Source organism: Sturnira hondurensis, unplaced genomic scaffold (genome assembly GCF_014824575.4).
Source record: "Sturnira hondurensis isolate 20B ecotype Veracruz unplaced genomic scaffold, ASM1482457v3 Scaffold0004322, whole genome shotgun sequence".
NCBI classification, from domain to species: Eukaryota; Metazoa; Chordata; class Mammalia; order Chiroptera; family Phyllostomidae; genus Sturnira; species Sturnira hondurensis.
In genome coordinates this window covers 7123-28679 of record NW_028076953.1, presented here as the reverse complement: position 1 = coordinate 28679, position 21557 = coordinate 7123, and the positions used below count along the sequence as shown (strand labels likewise).

Genomic DNA, 21557 nt, shown 5'->3' with positions numbered 1-21557 from the left:
TCTTTTATATCAAGAAACAAACAAGACAAACCACCTATTAGAAAAATAAGCAAGAGTCTCAAATAAGCACAACAAAAAGAGGGAACCGAGGGGTGGTTTCTCTGGGTCCTCTGCTTCAGGGTCTCTGCAGGCTGCAAAGGGCTGATGTGGGCAGCAGTCCTCTCAAGCCTTGGCTAGGGAAGGGTCCACTCCCCAATCTCACTCTCATGGTTGTTGGCAGATTTTAATGTATCACAGAGTGTTGGACCAAAGCCTTCAATTCCTTACTTGCTGTTGTCTGGAAAGCAACAGCTTTCACTTCTCGGCTGTGTGAGGCTTTCTACCATAACAACCTTCTTCATCAATGTGACCAAAATGAGAAAGAGAGAGAAATATATCACTATTTCATGAATGCGAGGTCTCATAACTTTTCCCATAATCTTAGAAGCAATTTACAAAGGAGAGAGTTGCATAAACACGTAATGTGAAGAACTGCCTGGCCTGGTATCGGGGACTGCAGTCCTGTGAAGAACAGGCCCTGAAAGGGGCCAGTAAGTCTCCCTGGAAAGCCAGGAAACATAGAAGGTAGACAAGACCCGATACCAGCACAGGGGGTTCCCGTAGGGAATCAGGCTTAAAGAATGCATTATATCTTCTAAAGCTTGTCCTGCTAAGAATATCTCTGGGTTAATGGATACCACATGTTTAGGTTCATAGCCCAGGATGGTCTTGCCCTCCCTTCTTTGTGGCCATCTGGCATCTTTCTGTCTAGCAGACTCTGACCTGATGAAGATCTCTGTTTTTCCTCAATTGTTATCTATAGATAATATCTTTTCTATTAACTATAGCCTTTGGGGATTGATTGATGAGCTTTGCATGCTCTTCAGTCTGTATACCCTTGTGCCCACCGAGCTCAATAAAAGACTCAGGAGAAGGGACATCGGGGCTCCTCTCCTCTGAGAGATTAGGCAGCCTTTTCTCCCCAAGCAGTTCATGGTCTTGGTAGTCTTATTCTCACCTGCAGTGGCCAGGAGAGCTCTGTGGGACACAACTCTCTCACAGTGTAAATACCAGAGAGTTGAATGACACTCGGATCATTGGGAGCCATGTCAAAAGCTGTCTACCACAGTTCCCTTATGGGAGAAGGGAGAGGGTCAATATTGCAAGGTATGACTAAGCTTCTAGGAGTATTTGTGAAAATCTATTCCTTGACTTACATGATTTACAAGAATATATCTACTTTTTGAAAATTATCTACTATAAAAGTATAATCAAAGTATACTTTATATGATTTTTCACTTAATTTTTCATAGTGAGTATTGCTAAGCCTCGAGTATAGTTTAGGATGGCAAGAGTAAACAAAACTCAGGTTAGAAGTCTGGAATTCCAGATGAGTGCTACTATGGACTTGGACTAGAAATGGTGACATTTGTCTGACCCTAAATGTATTTCAGATTTAGAGCTGACATGGTTTGCCATGGGACTGAATTTGGGGCTGGAGAGAAAACAAGAAACCAGGAAAGGTTAAAGGAGTTGTTGTTTACTGATATAGGGAAGCCGGTGAGAGGAGTAGATTTTGGATTACAGAGGAGGGCAACCAAGACTTTTAGCATGGATATATTAACCTTGAGGTATTTATTAGACACAGAGATAAAGATGTCAAACAAGCAATCAAATTTAAAAATTGAAGCTCAGGAGTGAAGATGGAGCTGAATAGACTTGTTTGGACATTCTTTTTATATATTCACTACAGCCACTAAACTGGAGAGTGGATTGAGAAAAAATAATCTCAAGAACTGAGAAGCTATGATATTTAAAAATTAAGAAGTACAGAGACTATAGAATCAGAAACTGAAAAAATCCTTTGCCAGTGAGATAAAGAAAAACCAGAGTGTATGACAGAGAAGCAGCTGCAAAAAAATTAAATGCTTCAGAAAAGAGGGATGATTATCTTTGTCAAATATTGAAGATAAAGATGGATGGAGGATTGACTCCAAACTATTTGATGTTTCATCATGGATGAGGTCTTGCAAGGGGCTGAATGTGTGAGTTGCTTGAAACTGACATTATGGAAGAGGCTTAGTTACCAGTAAAAAATGTCCATGTCGAGGTGAAATGATTTTTAAGACATTGGATCTGAGAAAGTAGATGGTTGTCTACTGGATGCTAAAAATTCCAAGATTAGCAAGAATAGTGATGAAATGGGGAGGAATGAGGTGCTAAAATCTTCAGCGAATAAAAGAGCTGGGATATCCAGGACCCCTGGAATATGAGGAAGTCATAAGTGTTATGATCTAATGACACATGGTTCAATGACACATCACAAGTTTTGTCATTGTTTTGTGTTTTTTATGGTGGGGGTGGTGCTGGGAGGTGGCTACGTAAGAAGAGAACATGCTCTGGAAGTAATAATTAGGAGCAAGAAGGGCAACTAAGCTACCTCACGTCTGGTTCTGTCAAATTAAGAAAGTGGAGATAAATATGCAACCACCACTAGAAAAAACCACTAGTTGCTGGTTTACCATTTAAGTAAATGAACTGCCACTCAACAGCTTTGGTTCTCTGACTTACTCCATCTTTGTTTTTACTTAATATGCTTTATTGATTACGCCATTACAATTGTTCTAATTCCCCCCCCTTCATTCTGCTCCACTCTGCACATCCCCTCCCCCACCATTTCCCCCCTTTAGTTTATGACCACGTGTCTCAAGTTCTTTAGATTCTATATTTCCCCTACTATTCTTGCCCTCCCCTCTATCCATTTTCTACCTACTGTCTATGCTACTTATTTTCTGTACCTTCTCCCCTCTTCTCCTCCTCCCACTCCCCTGTTGCTAACCCTCCATGTGTTCTTCATTTCTATGGTTCTGCTCCTGATCTACCTGTCCTCTTGGCTTGCTTTTGTTTTAGGTGTGGTTGTTAATAACTGTGAGTTTGCTGTCCTTTCACTGTTCATATTTTTTATCTTCTTTTTCTTAGATAAGTCCCTTTAACATTTCATATAATAAGGGCCTGGTGATGATGAACTCCTTGAATTTGACCTTATCTGAGAAGTACTTTATCTGCCCTTCAATTCTAACTGAAAGCTTTGCTGGATAAAGCAATCTTGGCTGTAGGTCTTTGGATTTCATGACTTGGAATACTTCTTTCCAGCCCCTTCTTGCCTGTAAGGTCTCTTTTGAGAAATCTGCTGACAGTCTGATGGGAACTCCTTTGTAGGTGACTATCCCCTTATCTCTTGCTGCTTCTAGGATTCTCTCCTTCATTTTAATCTTGGCTAATGTAATCATGATGTGCCTTGGTGTGTCCCTTCTTGGGTCCAACTTCTTTTTTTTTTAATATACTTTATTGATTATACCATTACAGTTGTTCTATTCCCCCCCTTCAATCCCTTCCACCTGCACACTCCCTCCCCCACCATTCTGCCCCCCTTAGTTTATAACCACATGTCTCAAGTTCTTTGGATTCTATATTTCCCCCACTATTCTCACCCTCCCCCCTATCTATTTTCTACCTACCATCTATGCTATTTTCTGTGCCTTCTCCCCCCTTCTCCCCCTCCCACCCCCCTGTTTCTNTGCTTCTAGGATTCTCTCCTTCATTTTGGTCTTGGCTAATGTAATTATGATGTGCCTTGGTGTGTTCCTTCTTGGGTCCAACTTCTTTGGCACTCTCTGAGCTTCCTGGATTTCCTGGAAGTCTATTTCCTTTGCCAGACTGGGGAAGTTCTCCTTTATTATTTGTTCAAATATGTTTTCCACTCATGGCTGTTTCTTTCCCCCTTCTGGTACCCCTATAATTCGGATGTTGGAACGTTTAAAGATGTCCTGGAGGTTCCTAAGCCTCTCCTCATTTTTTTGAATTCTTGTTTCTTCATATTTTTCTGTTTGGTCATTTTTTTCTTCCTTCTGGTCCACTCTCTTGATTTGAGCCCCAGTTTCCTTCCCATCACTATTGGTTTCCTGTGCATTTCCCTTTATTTCAATTAGTTTAGCCTTCATTTGTTCCTCTAATTTGTGACTAAAATCAACCAGTTCTGTGAGCATCCTGATCACCAGTGTTTTGCAGTGTGCATCTGAGAGGCTGGCTATTTCTTTTTCACTTAGAATTATTGGCTCTGGGACTTTGAGTTCTTGCGCCATCTTTTGGTCTGTTCGTGCCTGTTATGTATGAGGAGCAGAGTCCTAGGTGTTCACCAGGGCTGGGCAACTCAGTTGCTGGGTTGTGGCGCTGTATATGGGGGCGGGGTCAAAGAGGGGCAATGGTGGTCCCTTCTGCTGCCTCCCGCAGCTGGGGCCTGCGAGGTCTGTCTCACTGCTCACTCCTTCGCTGGTTTATCTGCGCACGAATGTGTGACCATGGGAAGCCTGCTGCCTTGCGCCCTCACTGGGTCCACCCATTGCTGTTGCTACCCCACACCTGGGATCCGTCCAAGGCTGCCTGCACACCTGGGTTGGGGGATCTTTCCTGCCCAATCCTGCTCCACTGCTGGCTCTGCCCCTCTTACCAGTCTGGCTGAATGGTTCATTGTTGTCGGATTTCCATATAGTTCAATCTTTTGTGTTTGGGCTGTGTTTTTGTTTACTAAAACTTTGTTGTCTTTAAACTTGGTTGTAGAGAAGGCACAGTGTTTCCACCTATGCCTCCGTCTTGGCAGAAGTACCTCATCTTTTCAATAGGTACATTAATACCCAATTTAAGATGATTTGTGAGGGTTAATTGAGGTAATACATACAAAAGGTTTATCACATATCAAGCTCAACACAGTCATTAAAAATTGGTAACTTTCAATTAACTCTAAAATATAAAAATAAATTATGTTGTTAACTAAATATATGCTCATAGTGGGAAAGTTGTCCTGACACAAATTTGTAATGATATATTATCATTTATGCTGTTTTATTAATGTTTTGCTTATTTATCTTTTTAGTACTTTATACACATGTATAAAATGTCTATTTGGGATTAAAGTATATGCAAAGTCCTTACTGTAGAGTTTTGCTCTTATAGAAAATAAAAATGATTTAAGGAAATGTTGTTAGAACTATGGCTTTATAGACATCATATTCTAATAAATTACTTATATGTTTTTGTCTAATGCTCTTATACTCTGTGAATAGTGTAAGGGCATAGGGCAGTGAATGATTTCAAAATGTTAGAAATATCTTTTATTAGAATTTTATCCATATTCACTATTGGAGTATCAATATGGATTCTGTCAAACAGAGCCAACATCAAACATTGTAGAATATTTTTCATGTACAAATTACATGAATATAGGACTAGTGCAAGTGATGTAGGGAAGCTGGGATGTGATGGTCTTGGAAGGGGGAAACTTGAAGGAATAAGCAGTTAGTGGCTTGTTCAGCTTGAAGCACAAGGTATGAAGCACAGTAATCAAAACAGCGTGTTACTGGCATTAAAAACAGACATGCAGATCAATGTAACAGATTAGAGAGTCCAGAAGTGAACACATACATGTAAAGTCAATTAAGCTATGACAAAGGGGCCCAAAACATACAACAAATAGTGTTGGGAAAGCTGGGCAGCCACATGCAAAAGAGTGGAACTGGACCACTATCTTGTGCCATACACAGAATCAACTCAAAGTGAATTCAAACTTGTTTATAAGACTGAAAACTATAAAACTCCTAGAAGAAAACACAAGCAGTAAACTCCTAGACATTAGTTCAGGCAATTTTTTGGAGTTGACAACAAAAGCAAAAATAAACACAGAGACTTGTAAAATTTCTCCAAGGCCAAAAGACCAAGAAAGAGGCTGACCACTCCAGCATTACATCAAGAGTTTGTTAAGGCAACTGGTACAGAGTCACACATCTAGTGTGGAGACAAGATGACATAGATATTCTCTGCTCCCCAAGGTAGTCACTAAAGAATTATAGAGAACGGGGCAGATGGATATGGGGTACCGGTTTTCGACCCACAGAAATGGCCTGTCCCAGAAACAGACAGGCTGTGGGGCATAGAGAAGAATTCAATCAGAGTCTCTGAGGAGATGAATGGGAAACAACTGTAAACACAGAACCAGCTCAGGACGGTCCTATCCTGTTTAATGAGATATGGAGTTGCTTTTCAAAGACAAGAGACCAACATTACAAGTGATGCAGCTAAAGTATGTGCAGAGGAAAGAACTTTGACCTCCAGCTGCACCCAGAACCAAAGTCTTGCCTACCCCACAAAAATGGAACCAAAGGACCAAGACATTGATGGAGGGGTTCCACCCACAGAATTCCCCCAGTCATCATGGATGAGAAATAAAAATGCCCAACACATGATTTGCTTGGGGAGGAAAGGTGATCAGTCCCTCAAAGGAGAAAGGTCCTGAACACCTTCTTCCTTGCGTTTTTATTGAGTTCAGCTCACACAGAGATATATAGTATGCACATAAAACTCATCAACCAGTGCTCAAAATGCTACTGACATCATTTACAGATAATAGTTGGAGAAACACAGAGATTGTCTCTAGTCAAGGTCGGCTTTAGGTCAAGTGTCTGTTTCATAGCAACAGGGCAGAGCAAAACTCTAAGGGAACAATGTATATTCTTTCTCTGGTCAGATTCCCCCCACCCCACCACCAGAGCTGTCTGTTCCAATACAAGTTTGAAGCTGCCTCTTGGCATAGTTCTCAGGCTGAGTCAGGCAGGGAGAGCAAAGCAGCCAAGAGATTAGGAGACTTGCAGAAAGACTGAGGACTCAGGCTATGCCAAAGCCAAGGGGTGAGGGTCTTTCTGCCCCTTTTCTGAAGACCCCTAAGTCCTTCCCTGATGGCCCTTCATTACAGTGCCTGTCTTAGGTTGTCCCTCCTCCTTTGAGGATCTTACCTGTCATTGGCTAACCTGTCATTTGCCCCAGCATCTGCCGAAGCCAAGCAGGGGGAAGGGAGGGAGGCAGGGGCTGCACTCCTGCCAGGAGGTAATAATGTTCTGTGTCCTAGTGGCTCATGGCCCCAAGACCTTTCACTCAGCTCTAGCAGTGGGATGAAAGGCTACAGTCCCTGAAACCAGGCAAAATGGCTCCCAACAGGACACAACTGGAAGTTAAATTCCAGAACACTTTCAAAAGCCAAGGGTCCATTGTTCAGGAATATCCAGTGTTGATACTCTTTTGCCAAAAATGGCCAAGTTCCAAGGTCCTCAAATTAAAACTAGCCCCACCAGCACGTCTGCATACCACTTCCCCATAATGCCTTAAAAACCCTTAATCCTTAAGCAAAATGGATTTGAGGCACCATTAAATCTCCCATCATCTCAGAGCCTTTTTGACGAATAAATCTTTCCTTACTCCAAACTCTGACATTTGGAGTTTTGACTTCAACAAAGCCTTGGCACATAAACTTGGGTTTTGTAACAATTTCTGTGCTGGCCTGGAGGTCCTGAAATAGAAAACGAAATGGAAACTATCTTTTACTAACATTATGCAGTTTCTGAGAAATCAGGGCAATTACATATACCAGCCAACACCCACGTCATTGTTTTTAGAACTGCCTAGCTCATGAGCTTCCCTCATCATCTTTCAATTCCTGGTAGTGACGTTTTTAAAATCCCTTTCATTTTTGGTTTGTATTTCATATTCTAATCCTCTGCTATCTCTGGGTGTAAGAGGCAGAGGGTAGGAAGAAAAAAGAAATCCCCAGGATTTGGTGGGAAGAAGTTTATCAGAAACCAAAACAGATACACNACATCTACCAGCCAACACCCAGGACATTGTTTTTAGAACTGCCTAGCTCATGAGCTTCCCTCATCATCTTTCAATTCCTGGTAGTGACGTTTTTAAAATCCCTTTCATTTTTGGTTTGTATTTCATATTCTAATCCTCTGCTATCTCTGTGTGTAAGAGGCAGAGGGTAGGAAGAAAAAAGAAATCCCCAGGATTTGGTGGGAAGAAGTTTATCAGAAACCAAAACAGATACACTGAAGGACAGAGTTAGAACCCTAACAATGTTCTCCTCGAGGCAGCTTTGTTATCAGTTCTAAAAGACATCTGCTGTTGACTTTGTAGTTAAGGTAAGATTGGAGCCAGGCAGGGGTGGGGGGGACTGTTTTAAAGGGTCGGGATGTTTTAAAAACTCCCTATTCAGGATAGGATGCAGCTCAGCCTGATGCGAAACATCAGACTTAATTAAAAACGGAATTGTGGTACTGTCAGGGAGCAGGATTCATTATGTGCAAGCTCCATTTGCTTACTGCTAAGTTAGACACGAGCATATGTAGAGACTAACCCAACCACCAGTACTTTGGAACCCTTTAAAAGACATTTCATGGCATTTTCCTTCTTTACACCTTTTTTTTCTATTCCTACAGCTTGCTCAATCTCAATCTCTCTCTCTCTCTCTCTCTCTCTCTCTCTCTTAAGCTAGCAGTTCTGCTGATATAAATAGACATTTTTTAAATTTACTTCCAGTATTTCAAAAACAGGCTCAGAGTCGTGAGTGAAATGCAATGCCATACAGATAACCAGTTGCAGGGCTATTTCTCCCTCCCTCCCTCCCTCCCTCCCTTCCTTTCTTCCTTTTTAAACAATTTCTTCAGAAACTTAGGCCATGCTGGAGAACAGTACATCCCAGGTTCAGGAAGCAAAGACTTTTTCTGCTTTAAGACTAGAAGTTCTGGTTTATCCCACGTATTCTCTTGCAGACACAACTACACCCTGGACATGGCCTCAGAGACCCACATGCCAGGCCCCGTGTGCCTCATTGAGAACATTAACGGGACACTAGCAGTCAATCCAGAAGCTTTGAAGATCCTGTCTGCCATCACCCAGCCTCTTGTCGTGGTGGCCATTGTGGGCCTCTACCGCACAGGCAAATCCTACCTGATGAACAAGCTGGCTGGGAAGAGCAAGGGTGAGTGACAGCGGCAAAGTTCTGCTGAGTCCCTTCTGTTCATCCCACACCTAGCATGACTATGGAGATATGAAGAGAGAAAGTTAGAGATGGGGAAGAGTATTAAAGGGTAATGTTTGGGTGACAGCTGGCTAATTATCTTCTGGGATATAAAAGGCAGAGGTCTGTTCCTAAAACGTCACCTTTGTTGTTGTTGTTGTTTTTTTAACTTAGTATATCACTGGGAAAAGCCAAATAATTTCTAATCATAGGGGGTAAGACAGCAATAAAATAACATATATATATATATATATATATATATATATATAATTATAAACTATGGAAATTTTACTAGTATAATATTCTTGTAAAAATAACCTATCAAGTTCCCAACCTGTGGGATAGTCTGATTTTGCCATCTTTCCATTGTAGTTGAGATCAATACTGGTTATACTTTTTTCCATGTACACATCTTGCTTTCCTTAGACCCTGGCTCAATTGTTAAGAATGTCTCCAACTTCCAGGTCCCCTTATCTATTACAACCTCTCCACTTCCCCTGCAGGCTTCTCTATTGGATCCACGGTGCAGTCTCACACCAAGGGAATCTGGATGTGGTGTGTGCCTCATCCTGAGAAGGCAGACCACACCCTCGTTCTGCTGGACACTGAGGGACTCGAAGATGTAGAGAAGGTAAGGAACAAAGGTTCCTTTTAATTAACCTTCTCATCTCTTAATATCCTTTACACAGAGATTTGTTTGTACTTCCACTTGACCAGAGTGTATCTTTTTCCACCTTTATATGTTTAACAGTCAAAGTCTGGTAACCTGAGGTGGGCGAAATACATTTAGGAGCCAAAGTCGTGTCGGGGAGACTACACTAACGTGGAACTAGGTGGTTAACCAAAATGCAGAGAGGTGGGGTAAATAAAATCACTGTCACAAGTCTGATCCTGCAGAGAGTCATGATTAGCTCTGGGCTCTGGGTCTGAGAAATTTGAGTTCGGTAGGGGCTCTGGCACTTGCAGGTCTCTCGCGTTGACAAAGAAAGGTAAGTCTCCCTACATCTTTGATTTTTCTCTTTGATATTATCCATCTCATCATTTGAAGGTACATGAACTTTTCCCACCTCTATGCTGGTGTTCAACGACCAGCCTGCTGCAGGTAGGGAAAGGGGAAAGCCTTGACTTGTGGCACTTGCCAGTTTTCTAAGTGCTCCCTTCATAGCTCATTCCAAGCTCCCAAAGGAAGTTGCCAAGCTCAGGGTTTGACATTGATGTACATAGTCAGCTCCTGTGGGCTGGTGTTCGCTAGCTCTAGCACGGGACCGGATCTTTCTTTCGAACTTCCCCTGTTGTTTAGTTCTTGTTTTGCTTTTGATTTACCGTAAATCCAATATGTTCAAACTCAGTTTGTGCCTTTGTTTCCTCATCTGTAACATGGAACAGTGATAAATCTATATCAGAGCATTATTTTTTTAATGTGTTTCATTGATTATGCTATTACAGTTGTCCTTTTCCCCCCCTTTATTCCCCTCCATCCTGCCCACCTTCATTCCCCCCTTTAGTTCATGTCTATGGGTAGTATGCGTAAGTTCTTTCACTTCTACATGTCCTATACTATTCTAACCTCCCCCGTCTATTCTGTACCTAGGTGATAATCCTCCTTGTAATCTCCATTCCTGTGATTCTGTTCCTGTTCTAGTTATTTAGTTTGCTTTTGTTTTTTTAGGTTTGGTTGTTGATAGTTGTGAGTTTTTCGTCACTTTATTGTTCATATATTTGATCTTCTTTTTCTTAGATAAGTCCCTTTAACATTTCATATAATAAGGGCCTGGTGATGATGAACTCCTTGAATTTGACCTTATCTGAGAAGTTCTTTATCTGCCCTTCCATTCTAAATGAAAGCTTTGCTGGATAGAGCAATCTTGGATATAGGTCCTTGCCTTTCATGATTTGGAATACTTCTTTCTAACCCCTTCTGGCCTGTAAGGTCTCTTTTGAGAAATCAGCTGACAGTCTGATGGGAACCCTTTGTAGGTAACTGTCTCCTTTTCTCTTGCTACTTTTAAGATTCTCCCCTTATCTTTAATCTTGGCTAATGTAATCATGATGTGCCTTGGTGTGAGCTTCCTTGGGTCCAACTTCTTTGGGACTCTCTGAGCTTCCTGGATTTCCTGGAAGTCTATTTCTTTTGCCAGATTGGGAAAGTTCTCCTTTATTATTTTTTTAAATAGCTTTTCAGTTTCTTGCTCTTCCTCTTCTCCTCTGGCACCCTTATGATTCAGATGTTCAAACATTTAAAATTATCCCAGAGGTTTCTAAGCCTCTCCTCATTATTTGGAATTCTTGTTTCTTCATTCTGTTCTTGTTGACTGTTTATTTCTTCCTTCTGGTCCAAACTATTGATTTGAATCCCAGTTTCTTTCCCTTCGCTATTGGTTCCTTGTATATTTTCCTTTATTTAACTTTTCATAGCCTTCACTTTTTCCTCTATTTTGCAACTATACTCAACTAATTCTGTGAGCATCCTGATTACCATTGTTTTGAACTGTGCATCTAATAGGTTGGCTATCTCTTCATCACTTAGTTGTATTTTTCTGGAGCTTTGATCTGTTCTTTCATTTGGGCCATTACTCTTTTTCATGTTGGCTTGCCTGTTATGTAGTAAGGGGCAGAGCCTTAGGTATTCACCAGGGTGGGGCAACTCAGGTTGGAGGTTGTGGCGCTGTATGTTGGGGAGGGGTCCAAGAGGGAACAGTGGCACTAGTTCAGCTCTCCACAGGCTTTCAGTCACTTCTTCTGACACCCATAATCAAATTGGGCCCTTCTGGTGCTGATTCCAGGTGGGTGGGTTTGGTATGTTCTAGGATGCTGTGGTCCTAGAGATCCAACGAACTCTCCTGTGAAGTTTCTCCCACTTTGTAACACATACAGGTGTTGTCAGTCAGAGTTTTCGAGGCTTTATTTCCCTGTACTTTAACCCTGGGTTGCGCAGTTTGCCTTGCTTCCCAGTTGTTCCTTCCTATTTATCTGCACACCAGTGTGGGACCGCCTGGTCTGCCAGACACTGCCTTGCCAAGAGTCCTCTCCGCCTGGCTACCCATCTCCACCCCTCCTACCAGTCTTGATGAAGGTTTCTTCTTTACTCCTTTGTTGTTGGACTTCAATACAGTTCAATTTTCTGTCAGTTCTGGTTGCTTTTTATTTTTAAATTTGTTGTTGTCCTTTTGGTTGTGCGAGGAGGCTCAGTGTGTCTATGTAGGCCTTCATCTTGGGCAGAAGTCCTCACAGCACTGTTTTGAGTACTAGATAAGATAATGTAAACTGCTCTGTTTACTGCAGTAACTTTGCAAATACCTAACTAGTTATAAGAGGGACTGGTGAGTTAATAGAATACGTTCCATAAAAATTATCAATGCTAATGACAGAACTATTCTATCAAAATTTAGGTTTCTTACAATTATTTTTGTTTGACTCATTTAACATGGTACATCGGGGGCTTATTATTAATGATTGCTCATCTGGGAATGCCATAATACATGACTTCAATTTGTTCTGACTTGTAGGGTGACAAGAGCAACGATACTCAGATCTTTGCACTGGCAATACTGTTGAGTAGTACTTTTGTTTACAACACCATGAACAAAATTGACCAGACGGCTATCGACCTACTGCAGTATCCTTTTGTAATCCAGGATATGGCACCAAAGCCAGAGAGAACCCTTCTATCCACCAGCTGCACTTGTGAGTCCTTTGAACCCAAAACAACAATTAAAAAATGTGGTAAACATTAGAAGTCCAGGGAAACGAGCCCTTGTATTTTACCAACAAAATGAGGAATTGGTTTTAACCAAAAGAGAACACAACAGTGTAGAGATGTATGGTGTTCAATACGGGTGTAGCTGCAGTCCTGTTTTCACCAATATTCCTTAATTGTAGCTCAGTGTTGTGACAGAACTGTCGAATCTGCTGAGGGCACCGTCCTCAACCGATCTTGATAAAGCTGAAGATGCAGCCGACATGGTGAGCTTCTATCCAGACTTAGTGTGGACTCTGAGAGATTTCTACCTATCTTTGGAAGCAGATGGACAACACATCACAGCAGATGAGTACCTGCAGAATTCACTGAAGCTGAAGCCAGGTAACAGGGCCTTCAGTTTTGTAAAGAGACAAAAAAGTAATACAAGAATATCTCCAGGCAGAGGTGGCTACATTTATAGTTTCCTATATTTGCTCAGCTGGCCAAACTGCCAACTATGTAATTAAAGTAAACTTATAGATTGAATATTAAATTGTATTACTCCCTGTTCTTGTAACAGATTCCTTTAGTTGTTCCTTTCCCTGATGGGTTACCTTTTAACTTTTTGCTTGGGATTTATAGAGAGATGTTGAAATAAATAACATCAGGCAGAAGGAAAATTTATTCATGGGAAATCAATTGTAATGAATGCTATTCCTATAGCAAATACCTCCTATTTTCCTTCCGCAGACACTCATCAAAGTCATCAAAATTTCAATTTGCCCCGTCGTTGTATACAGAAATTCTTTCCAATAAAGAAGTGCTTCATCTTTGACTTGCCTACTCACCGGAAGAAGCTCGCCCAGCTTGAGACCCTACACGATGATGAACTGGATCCTGATTTTGTGCAACAAGTGGCAGACTTCTGTTACTACATCTTTCACCATTCCAAAACGAAAACTCTTTCAGGAGGCATCAAGGCCAAGGGGCCTGGTGGGTACCTTTCTGAGGATTTTCCTTCAACTAAACATAAAGAAAGGGGGCACTGCTGAAAGTTTCTTCTTTCACTGTCAATGTTGAAAATGCATAGTTAGTTACTGCCAATAAAATTATGTAAATCACATTTATTAAGTTCCAGGTGGTACCAAAAACATTTCTAGGGATTATTTTAGTAAGGCCTCTAAAGTGGAATAAAATAGAAATATAATCTGAAGAAAAGGTCAAGTTAAAGATTTCTATTCATAAATGGTCTACTGTTGGATTTGAGTAATCCACATGAGTTGGCAACATTTGTCCCACAAATAGATAGGATACTTATGTGTCAAAGCCTTTGCTAGGCACGGAATTAGGAGAATGTATACATTCTCTGTAGAAATGGAACTTATCTGATACAAACACTAAACAAACAGAGGCCCAAAACATCTTGGTCCAGTTTTTTTCTAAAGACTCTATGTCTCAGAACTCTATAAATCATTGCTATACTCTACAGCAACAATTTCCAACTGGTGCGCCTCAAGAATTTTTAAAACATGCAATACTTGACTATTTAGTCAGAGGCACTGACCTGTTTTCCCTTAGATTGTCAAATAATAAAGAAATGACAACAGCAAACACATAGCCATCCAGTGTGAATGGATCAAAATTACACCTATTTTTTGTCAGATTGACAAAGAATATAATCTATTTTTCATGTGCTGCAAAATTTTAGTAATTAGGTTATGTGTGCTCTGAGTTGAAAAAGGCTGAAAATTATTTCTCTAGAGGGATAGTAAATGCAAACAAAAGTATGCAAAGGTCAAGGAAGACAAACATGAAAGTTGCAAAAAAGAGGAAAGGCAACCTGGTCTGATCTACTCACTTTGTGTTTTTTCAGCTAACACTCATATCAGCTTTACAAACTGAAGTGGAAGGGAAAAGGGAATTCTAAAGGGAAATGAAACCTGGGGAAGAGGGAAAGAAAGAGTAAACAGGCAAAAGGCCTGTAGCAGTCTAATCAATGAATAACTTTAACTATTAAAATTAAAGTGTATGCATAACTTTAACTATTTCCTCATTTTTCAATAGAAAAAGGATGACATGAGGATGATCACATACATCCTGATATTTATCCTTTCTTTTCCCAAAGGAAGAAAGATTTGGATTCTTGGTCACACAATTTCCAAGGGAAGGGAGCGAGGGGAGAGGGGGAATTTATTTGGACCACTTGAATACTACGCAGAATAATAAAAAACTCAGGCAATGCATTGTTAAATTAATGTTCTCAGAACTACCCAGTTTAGAGCATACCCTCTTTCTTTGCAAATAATGCAACCATCTCTTTCCTGTTTGAAGAACTAGAAAGCCTGGTGCTGACCTATGTCAATGCCATCAGCAGTAGGAATCTGCCCTGCATGGGGAACGCAGTCCTGGCCTTGGCCCAAATCAAGAACTCAGCTGCAGTGCAAAAGGCCATTGCCCACTATGACCAGCAGATGGCCCAGAAGGTGAAGCTGCCCACGGAAACCCTCCAGGAGCTGCTGGACCTGCACAGGGCCATTGAGAAAGAGGCCATAGAAATCTTCACGAACAGTTCCTTCAAGGATGTGGACCAGAAATTCCAGAAGGAATTAGAGGTAATTTTTTTTTTTGCTCTAGATCATGGGGATTACAGAGTAAAGTATAGCTATGAAATGCAAAATGGAGACTTAATTAAGACAAGCAATTCTTGCTAGACTGGAAAATAATGACTTATCACTAATGTAACCAAGATATCATTGTTATTCTGAAGACAAACAAACAAACAAACAAATAAACATAATTATTCTGGGTTCTGTGGATTCTGATACTTTCATACACACACAACTTGTCTTACAAGTGATACCCATAGACTAATTTTTTTGGTATGTTGTATTCACTTTTATTATTTTAATTTTTAATTTTATATTCTTTTAAAATTTTTTTATTATTGTTCAAGTACAATTATCTCCATTTCCCCCTATCACTGCTCCCCCACCCCAGCCATCCCCACCTCCCACTCTTGATCCTACCCACCTATTGTCTTTGTCCATGTGTCCTCTATACACGTTCCTTAATGACCCTTTCCCCTTCCTGCCCATCATCCCCTCCCACCTCCCCTCTGGTTACTGTCAGTTTGTTTTTAATTCCAATGTCTCTGGTTCTATTTTGCTTGCTTGCTTGTTTGTTTTGTTTATCAGGTTCCACTTATAGGTGAGATCATTTGGTACTACTTTTTAAAATTAATTTCATTTCTTTAAAAATTGTACTTATAAAGTATAAATTAACTTCCCTTTTATGTTAATCAAGTATACAGAATTGCCAAATATATCCACTAAAAGATCACGTCTCCAGGTTTAATAGAGTATACTCATATCATTTTAGCCCATTATTTGATTTCAACTACTGATTGGGAATCCAAGGCCCAGTAAAATACTGAAATAGGGAATGATTGTGAATGAGTAGGTTGCATCTAAAATGAGGTCATGAGGCTAGAGATCTGTAATCTAAAGATCACATCTAAAGCAGGAAAGCAAGAGAAAGGGGTTTTGGGTGATTTGAAATACAAAACTCATTTTTTTCTACTCTGTCTGATTAACTTTTCTAGGTTTGGTAGGAAGAATATAGTCTTGTTATAGTTCTCTAGTTTCTAGAAAAGACATGAAAATTCTTTCTGAGAAGCATTTCTAGAAATACTGAAGTGTTGCTAACATCTTTTCATTGGCCCTTGTCCCTTTGAAGACCCTGCTGAAAGCAAAACAGGATGACTTTTGTAAACAGAACTTGGAGGCATCATCAGACCATTGCTCAGCTTTACTTCAGAATATTTTTGGTTCTCTAGAAGAAGATGTGAAGCACGGGATTTATTCAAAGCCAGGGGGGCATTGTCTCTTCCTGCAGAAGACAGAAGAGCTGAAGGCAAAGTACTATCAGGAGCCCAGGAAAGGAATACAGGTACCCTGGTTTCATGTATTAACTGTATTGAGGGTGAGGAGGGGGGTCGCTTTCAAAATCCAGTGGAGAGAAGAAAAAGTATTTATGCTTTAATGATAGCTGGGGAATTAAACTGAACTATCACCATAATCACCAGGCTTTTACTGCAACGGTCAGCATTCATGGAAACATAGCGATTTTTCTGATTATATAAGCCACAATTCCAATAATTGAAACTAACTTAAAACAAGCAAACAAACAAACGTGTAATTCCCTAGCTTGCATGAAATGTTTAAATTTAGTTACAACTACAGCTGCATTGAGGAATTTAAACAATGTCACCCATTTTCCCCTTCTTTTTTTTCCTTTCCCACTTCCATTTAGTTTTCTGTTCTACTTTCCTCACTACTGGTTGCATTCTCAGGCACCGCAGCAAAGATGACACCGACATCTCCATGCTTCCCCAGATCTTTTTTCCTCAGTCTGAAAGGAGAGAGAGCATTTTCCCCAGCCTCCGCATCAGTCTTTAAATCGCCGAAACTTGGCATTTCCTCACTTGTACCAAAATTCTTAGTATCAAGTGGCCTTGGGTGTTCTGATTCGCCAGCCCAGAGTTTGTGCCCACCTTTATGACAGAAGAGTTTTGACTGACAGTTCCACTGAGTGCAGACTAAGCACTTATTGGAAGGAAAAAATGCTGGGAAGAAAAATAAATAAAAAGATTTACAACTCACTTCTAACTGCATGATTTTGGGGTCCCTAGGCTGAAGAAGCTCTGCAAAAATATTTACAGTCCAAGAAGTCTCTGAGTGATGCCGTTCTGCAAACAGACCAGGCTCTCACAGCGAGGGCAAAGAAAATGGAAGGTGAGAAGAAAATGGAAGAGATACAAGATAGAACTTTCTACACATTTTAGATTAATTTTGCCTGGTTTACCTGGGATCATTAGACTAGAACGAGAACAGCAAAGATGACTTTTAGCTCCTCGAGCTCAATCTGAGTAGGGTGGGTACTGTTAGCTGGGCAGGAAAAACAGCCCTGAGAGATTTTCTCCTTGCAGCAGCAGCAATAGCGAACAAGGGCAGGAGATGGAAGGAAGGGGCTCTTTGATCCTAGAGAGGTTTGTCATTTTCTTCTTTCTCAGAAGCACGTTTGAGAGCAAAGGCTGCAGAGGCTGAAGCACAAAGGTTGAAGATGATTCGAAGACAGAAGCAGCAAATGATGGAGCAGAGGGAGAGACAGTATCAGGAGCAAGTGAGACAAATAGAGATGGAAAGAGCCCGCCGTCTGGACGAGGAAAAGAGGGCTTTGGAAAGGAAATTCCAGGTATTCATCCATTATTCCATCTCAGAATTTTAACCGTATCCCCCTTCTCTGTATTGATAAGAACATGAAGCAGTGGCAAATAGGGAGAGGCAGCATACTATTCTGGCTCACGGCAAGGACTCTGGAGTCAGACAAGCTGGGTAACAATACCAACTGTGATTACAGGGTTTGGGCAAGTTATCTGTGCTCTCTATGCCTTAGTTTCCAATTGTGGGAAATGGAGGCAGTAATGATACCTATTTTATAGTGTATTTAATAGCTAAATGATTCAATACTTGTGTTTAAATTGGTTCTGAGCACAGAATAAGCACTGTACTTTGTTAAATAAAATCCAAGAATGTATCTAACCCACAGTAATTAGTCCTTTTTTGCTATGTTGTGAATTGCTATAAGCCATCTTTTCCTTTGGTCATAGATTAACTTGTTCAATTAATTTCATATTACTGTGTCTATGCCCCTGTCTTCACCTTGATTGTCACTGGTTCCGAATACTTTTAACTTGCAGAGTTTGTTTCATACATTCCTTTATTATTATCACTCAGCAGTAGTTCCTATTTCCCAAGTCCTGTACAAAGTACTTTACATACATTCCCTCATCTAATCTGTTCGTTGTTGGGCAGAACCAGTATGTCTCCATTTTACTGATTAAAAACATTAGGTTCCAAAGAGATAACTAAATGCCAGTATCACATAGCCTAACAAGTTCTCAAAACTGCCTTTCTAGTGAGCGAGAGCTATAGAGCTTTTATTTCTGCAAACCTAGTATGAAATTCTTATGCGAGCACCCTTTTGAGACAAAGTGCACCTCGACTGTGCCCCCAGGGAGACCAGTCTACCTGCAGATCCTAGTTTGCCAGGTGATGCTCCAAGACATTTTTGTGATTACAGCCCTACACTGAAGGGCAGTAGGGTCAACCTGAGGTTCTTGATCTCCTCAGTCTTAACTCTACTTCTTCCCCACAACTATGGAGACCTGAAACGTATTCCCTGATGTAAAGCTCAGACTCCTCACCTGACTGTGGATGGCGCCTAGACACCCAGTTGTTGTATCAGGCTCCCCTCAAAGAACTAGAGCTGACACTCGTCTGTGTATAAATGAAAACTGAAGTTGAGATGTGACTCAGACTCCCCGAAGAGGAAGGGGGAAGGCACCTCTGAAAGCAATGCTGGAGGCACCAATACTTCAAGAAGTGAGAGATGGGGATGTTTCTGCAGCTAGAGAAACAGAGGTGGGAGAATTACTCAGGTGGGAAACCAGGAAGGAGAGGTCAGATTGGTATAAACAGAATAAAAATTTAGGAACGGTCTTTTTTTTTTTTTTACTGATAACTTAGTAAGGAAAATCAGTGATTTGAGCTTATCCTTCCCCTCCCCCAATAATGTGGGTATTACTTTTCGTTAAGCTCTGTGGTTTTATTTATCACTGTTTAGGAAGAGGCTAGACAGCAGCAGGAGAGAGTCCAGGCTGAAATGAGACGACTTCAGAACGAGCTCCAGCAGCAACAGTACAACGCCAGACCACCAGACTGTATCTTACTCTAACGCTAAACATCAGAACTTCTTTTCATGTTTACCACCACTGAGGGCAGAAGGAAACAAGACACTGTAAAACCTGGGGCAGTTCCTATTTGAATCAGTTTTATAATAATTATATTTAACTTTTATATTTCTGTAAAGTTATGATACTAATAATTGGTAAAATGCACATTTCAATAGTTTAAATGATGGTTACTTCCTTAAAAAGGTTATGAATTGTATAATAAGGGACATATTTGATCACTGCATTTGTTTGGCAGAGATATTGGGCTGGTTCTCTCAGGGGAAACTTTCTCTTGTACCCCAATGCCACCCCTCTAATTTTCTCAGAGGAAATGGAAAGTTACCGAGGGGGTGTCACTCACCATAGGCTAAGTCAAATGGGACTTGACCGAAGTCTTGAGCTCAGGTGGGCATCACTCCTGCGGCATCATCATATGCTGGATGCCATCTGAGGGTTATCAATGGTAAGACAACCTCGCTTCTTGGTGGAAAACAACGTACTGTTCTCAACTGGGAGGAAGCTGCTCAGTCTGTGGGCAGTGATGTCACTACTTATCATGGTCAATTGAGGGATTGCTTAGGGAGATTCCAAACTGTAAGCAAATAACACTCTGCTGATGTGGACGCGCTCCAGAAGATGGAAGGGACTATCAGTATGGAAATTGTGTCAGAGGCTGAAGGGCTAAAGAAGCCCTTCCTTTTTGTTACCCTCATCAAGGGCGTAACCTAAATAGGACATGTTATATCATGAAGCAATTTATACTGGACTGAATAAATCTGTGTTGTGTCTTTATAGTCCTTTAGAGCTTATAGATAAATGGTATAAGGAATGCCAGATAATGTGCCAAAATATCTGATGGCTTCAGTTTATTTTATACTTGCTTATATTGCTAAAGTTAAATGATCTTAATTCTTTGCACTCATATATGAAAGCCTACTGATTTGTATTAAAAACTATAAAATGGTATACATATATGTTTGTACATATTTTTAACAATAAATAACCATAAAAATTTAAATAACTCCATTACTTTGTTTTTATTTTCTCCAATTGTTAAAAGTCAATGGGGAAAACTTCTGAATTTCTCTAAGGAGATTAAGAATTATTTTAAGACTAAAAATAAAACATTTTCATACATTTTTATTTGTTTCTTGTTTTAGCTGCATTAAATAAGCTTTATTGAAACATTACACAAAGCTCTATTTTTGTTTTACTTTAATTGCTTACTTACGTACATAAAGAATTTCCCAGTTGAATTATATTATAGGAAATTAAACTTGTTTAGTTGCTCAAAATATGACTTACAATTTTTACAAAAGAAAAACATAAATTTTAATTTCTGTCTTTTCTTCTCTTCTTTGGAGACCTTTATTGTGCTGAACTTCCCATATCAATGGGGCTTGGTGAGATTCAGCTGTATTTCCAGATTTGAACTGTATTGCAGAACGTACCAAAGATCAGTGTATTTGTTCAAACATTTGCTTAGCAATACTCTGTAATTGCCTTTGCAACCTGTATAATTCACAAAAGACACAATAAAGTGCATCTAAATAGCCAAGGAAATGTCATAATTGAAAAAATTAATATTGTTTTCATTACTATCTCTCTTATAGAAATAAACAAAACAAAACAAAATTTGAGATTAAGCAAAATTAAGTCACTTATCTCAGGTTCCAACTTGGTACTGTTAACTTAGACAATATTACAGATCATCTGACTTCTAGTCTAATATTTCTATTGGACTATTTCAGCTCCTTTGCCCATTTTTTAATCTTCAGGAACAAAATAAAGGCTTTCTCCTTTCTTTTAGGACCTATAGAAGTGCAAGTAGCCTTCACCACTAGTCCACATTCTTTCCGACCAGCACTCCTGCCTCCCATTCATCCCCAAATATTTTAATATGACTCTTTTTAAGTGGTCATTGGGTTGAAAATGACCAGAAAATACACGTCAGGATGAACATTGACAGTTTCTTGAAGCTACCAAAAACTAAAGTATATTTTGGACCTTTATAGTGCTTCTTTTGTGAGGTCAACTATTACGGGTTTTTTTTTGTTTTATTTATTCTTGTTTATTTTGTTATAGTTGTCCCAACATTTCCCCCTTTGCCCTCCTCCACCCAGCCCACCCCACACTCCCACAGTCCATCCCCACACCATTGTCCCTGTCCATGGGCCATTCACACATCTTCTTTGACTAATCCA

General features: G+C 40.3%; 1 protein-coding gene across 2 annotated transcripts; it reads left to right on the top strand.

Moving 5' to 3' along the window:
- Window positions 1-7774: 7774 nt before the first annotated feature.
- Window positions 7775-20374, top strand: GBP5 (guanylate binding protein 5). Of its 2 annotated transcripts, XM_037045445.1 has the most exons (11): window positions 7775-8003; window positions 8634-8842; window positions 9385-9512; window positions 12388-12497; window positions 12766-12962; window positions 13311-13553; window positions 14892-15172; window positions 16296-16508; window positions 17251-17353; window positions 17632-17813; window positions 19245-20374. In XM_037045445.1, the coding sequence occupies exons 2-11, from the start codon at window positions 8653-8655 to the stop codon at window positions 19353-19355; spliced, it is 1758 nt and encodes a 585-aa protein (XP_036901340.1). In that variant the 5' UTR covers window positions 7775-8003; window positions 8634-8652; the 3' UTR covers window positions 19356-20374. The 2 variants fall into 2 exon arrangements, with proteins under 2 accessions (XP_036901340.1, XP_036901341.1); XM_037045446.1 differs by lacking the exons at window positions 7775-8003; window positions 8634-8842 and adding an exon at window positions 8849-8951.
- The last annotated feature ends 1183 nt before the right edge of the window (window positions 20375-21557 follow it).

Coding starts and splice junctions, on each gene's coding strand:
- GBP5 (XM_037045445.1), top strand. CDS start 8,653: ATGGCCTCAGAGACCCACATGCCAGGCCCCGTGTGCCTCATTGAGAAC. Junction 12,498..12,765: donor ACGGCTATCGACCTACTGCA/GTATCCTTTTGT, acceptor ATTGTAGCTCAG/TGTTGTGACAGAACTGTCGA. Junction 15,173..16,295: donor AATTCCAGAAGGAATTAGAG/GTAATTTTTTTT, acceptor GTCCCTTTGAAG/ACCCTGCTGAAAGCAAAACA.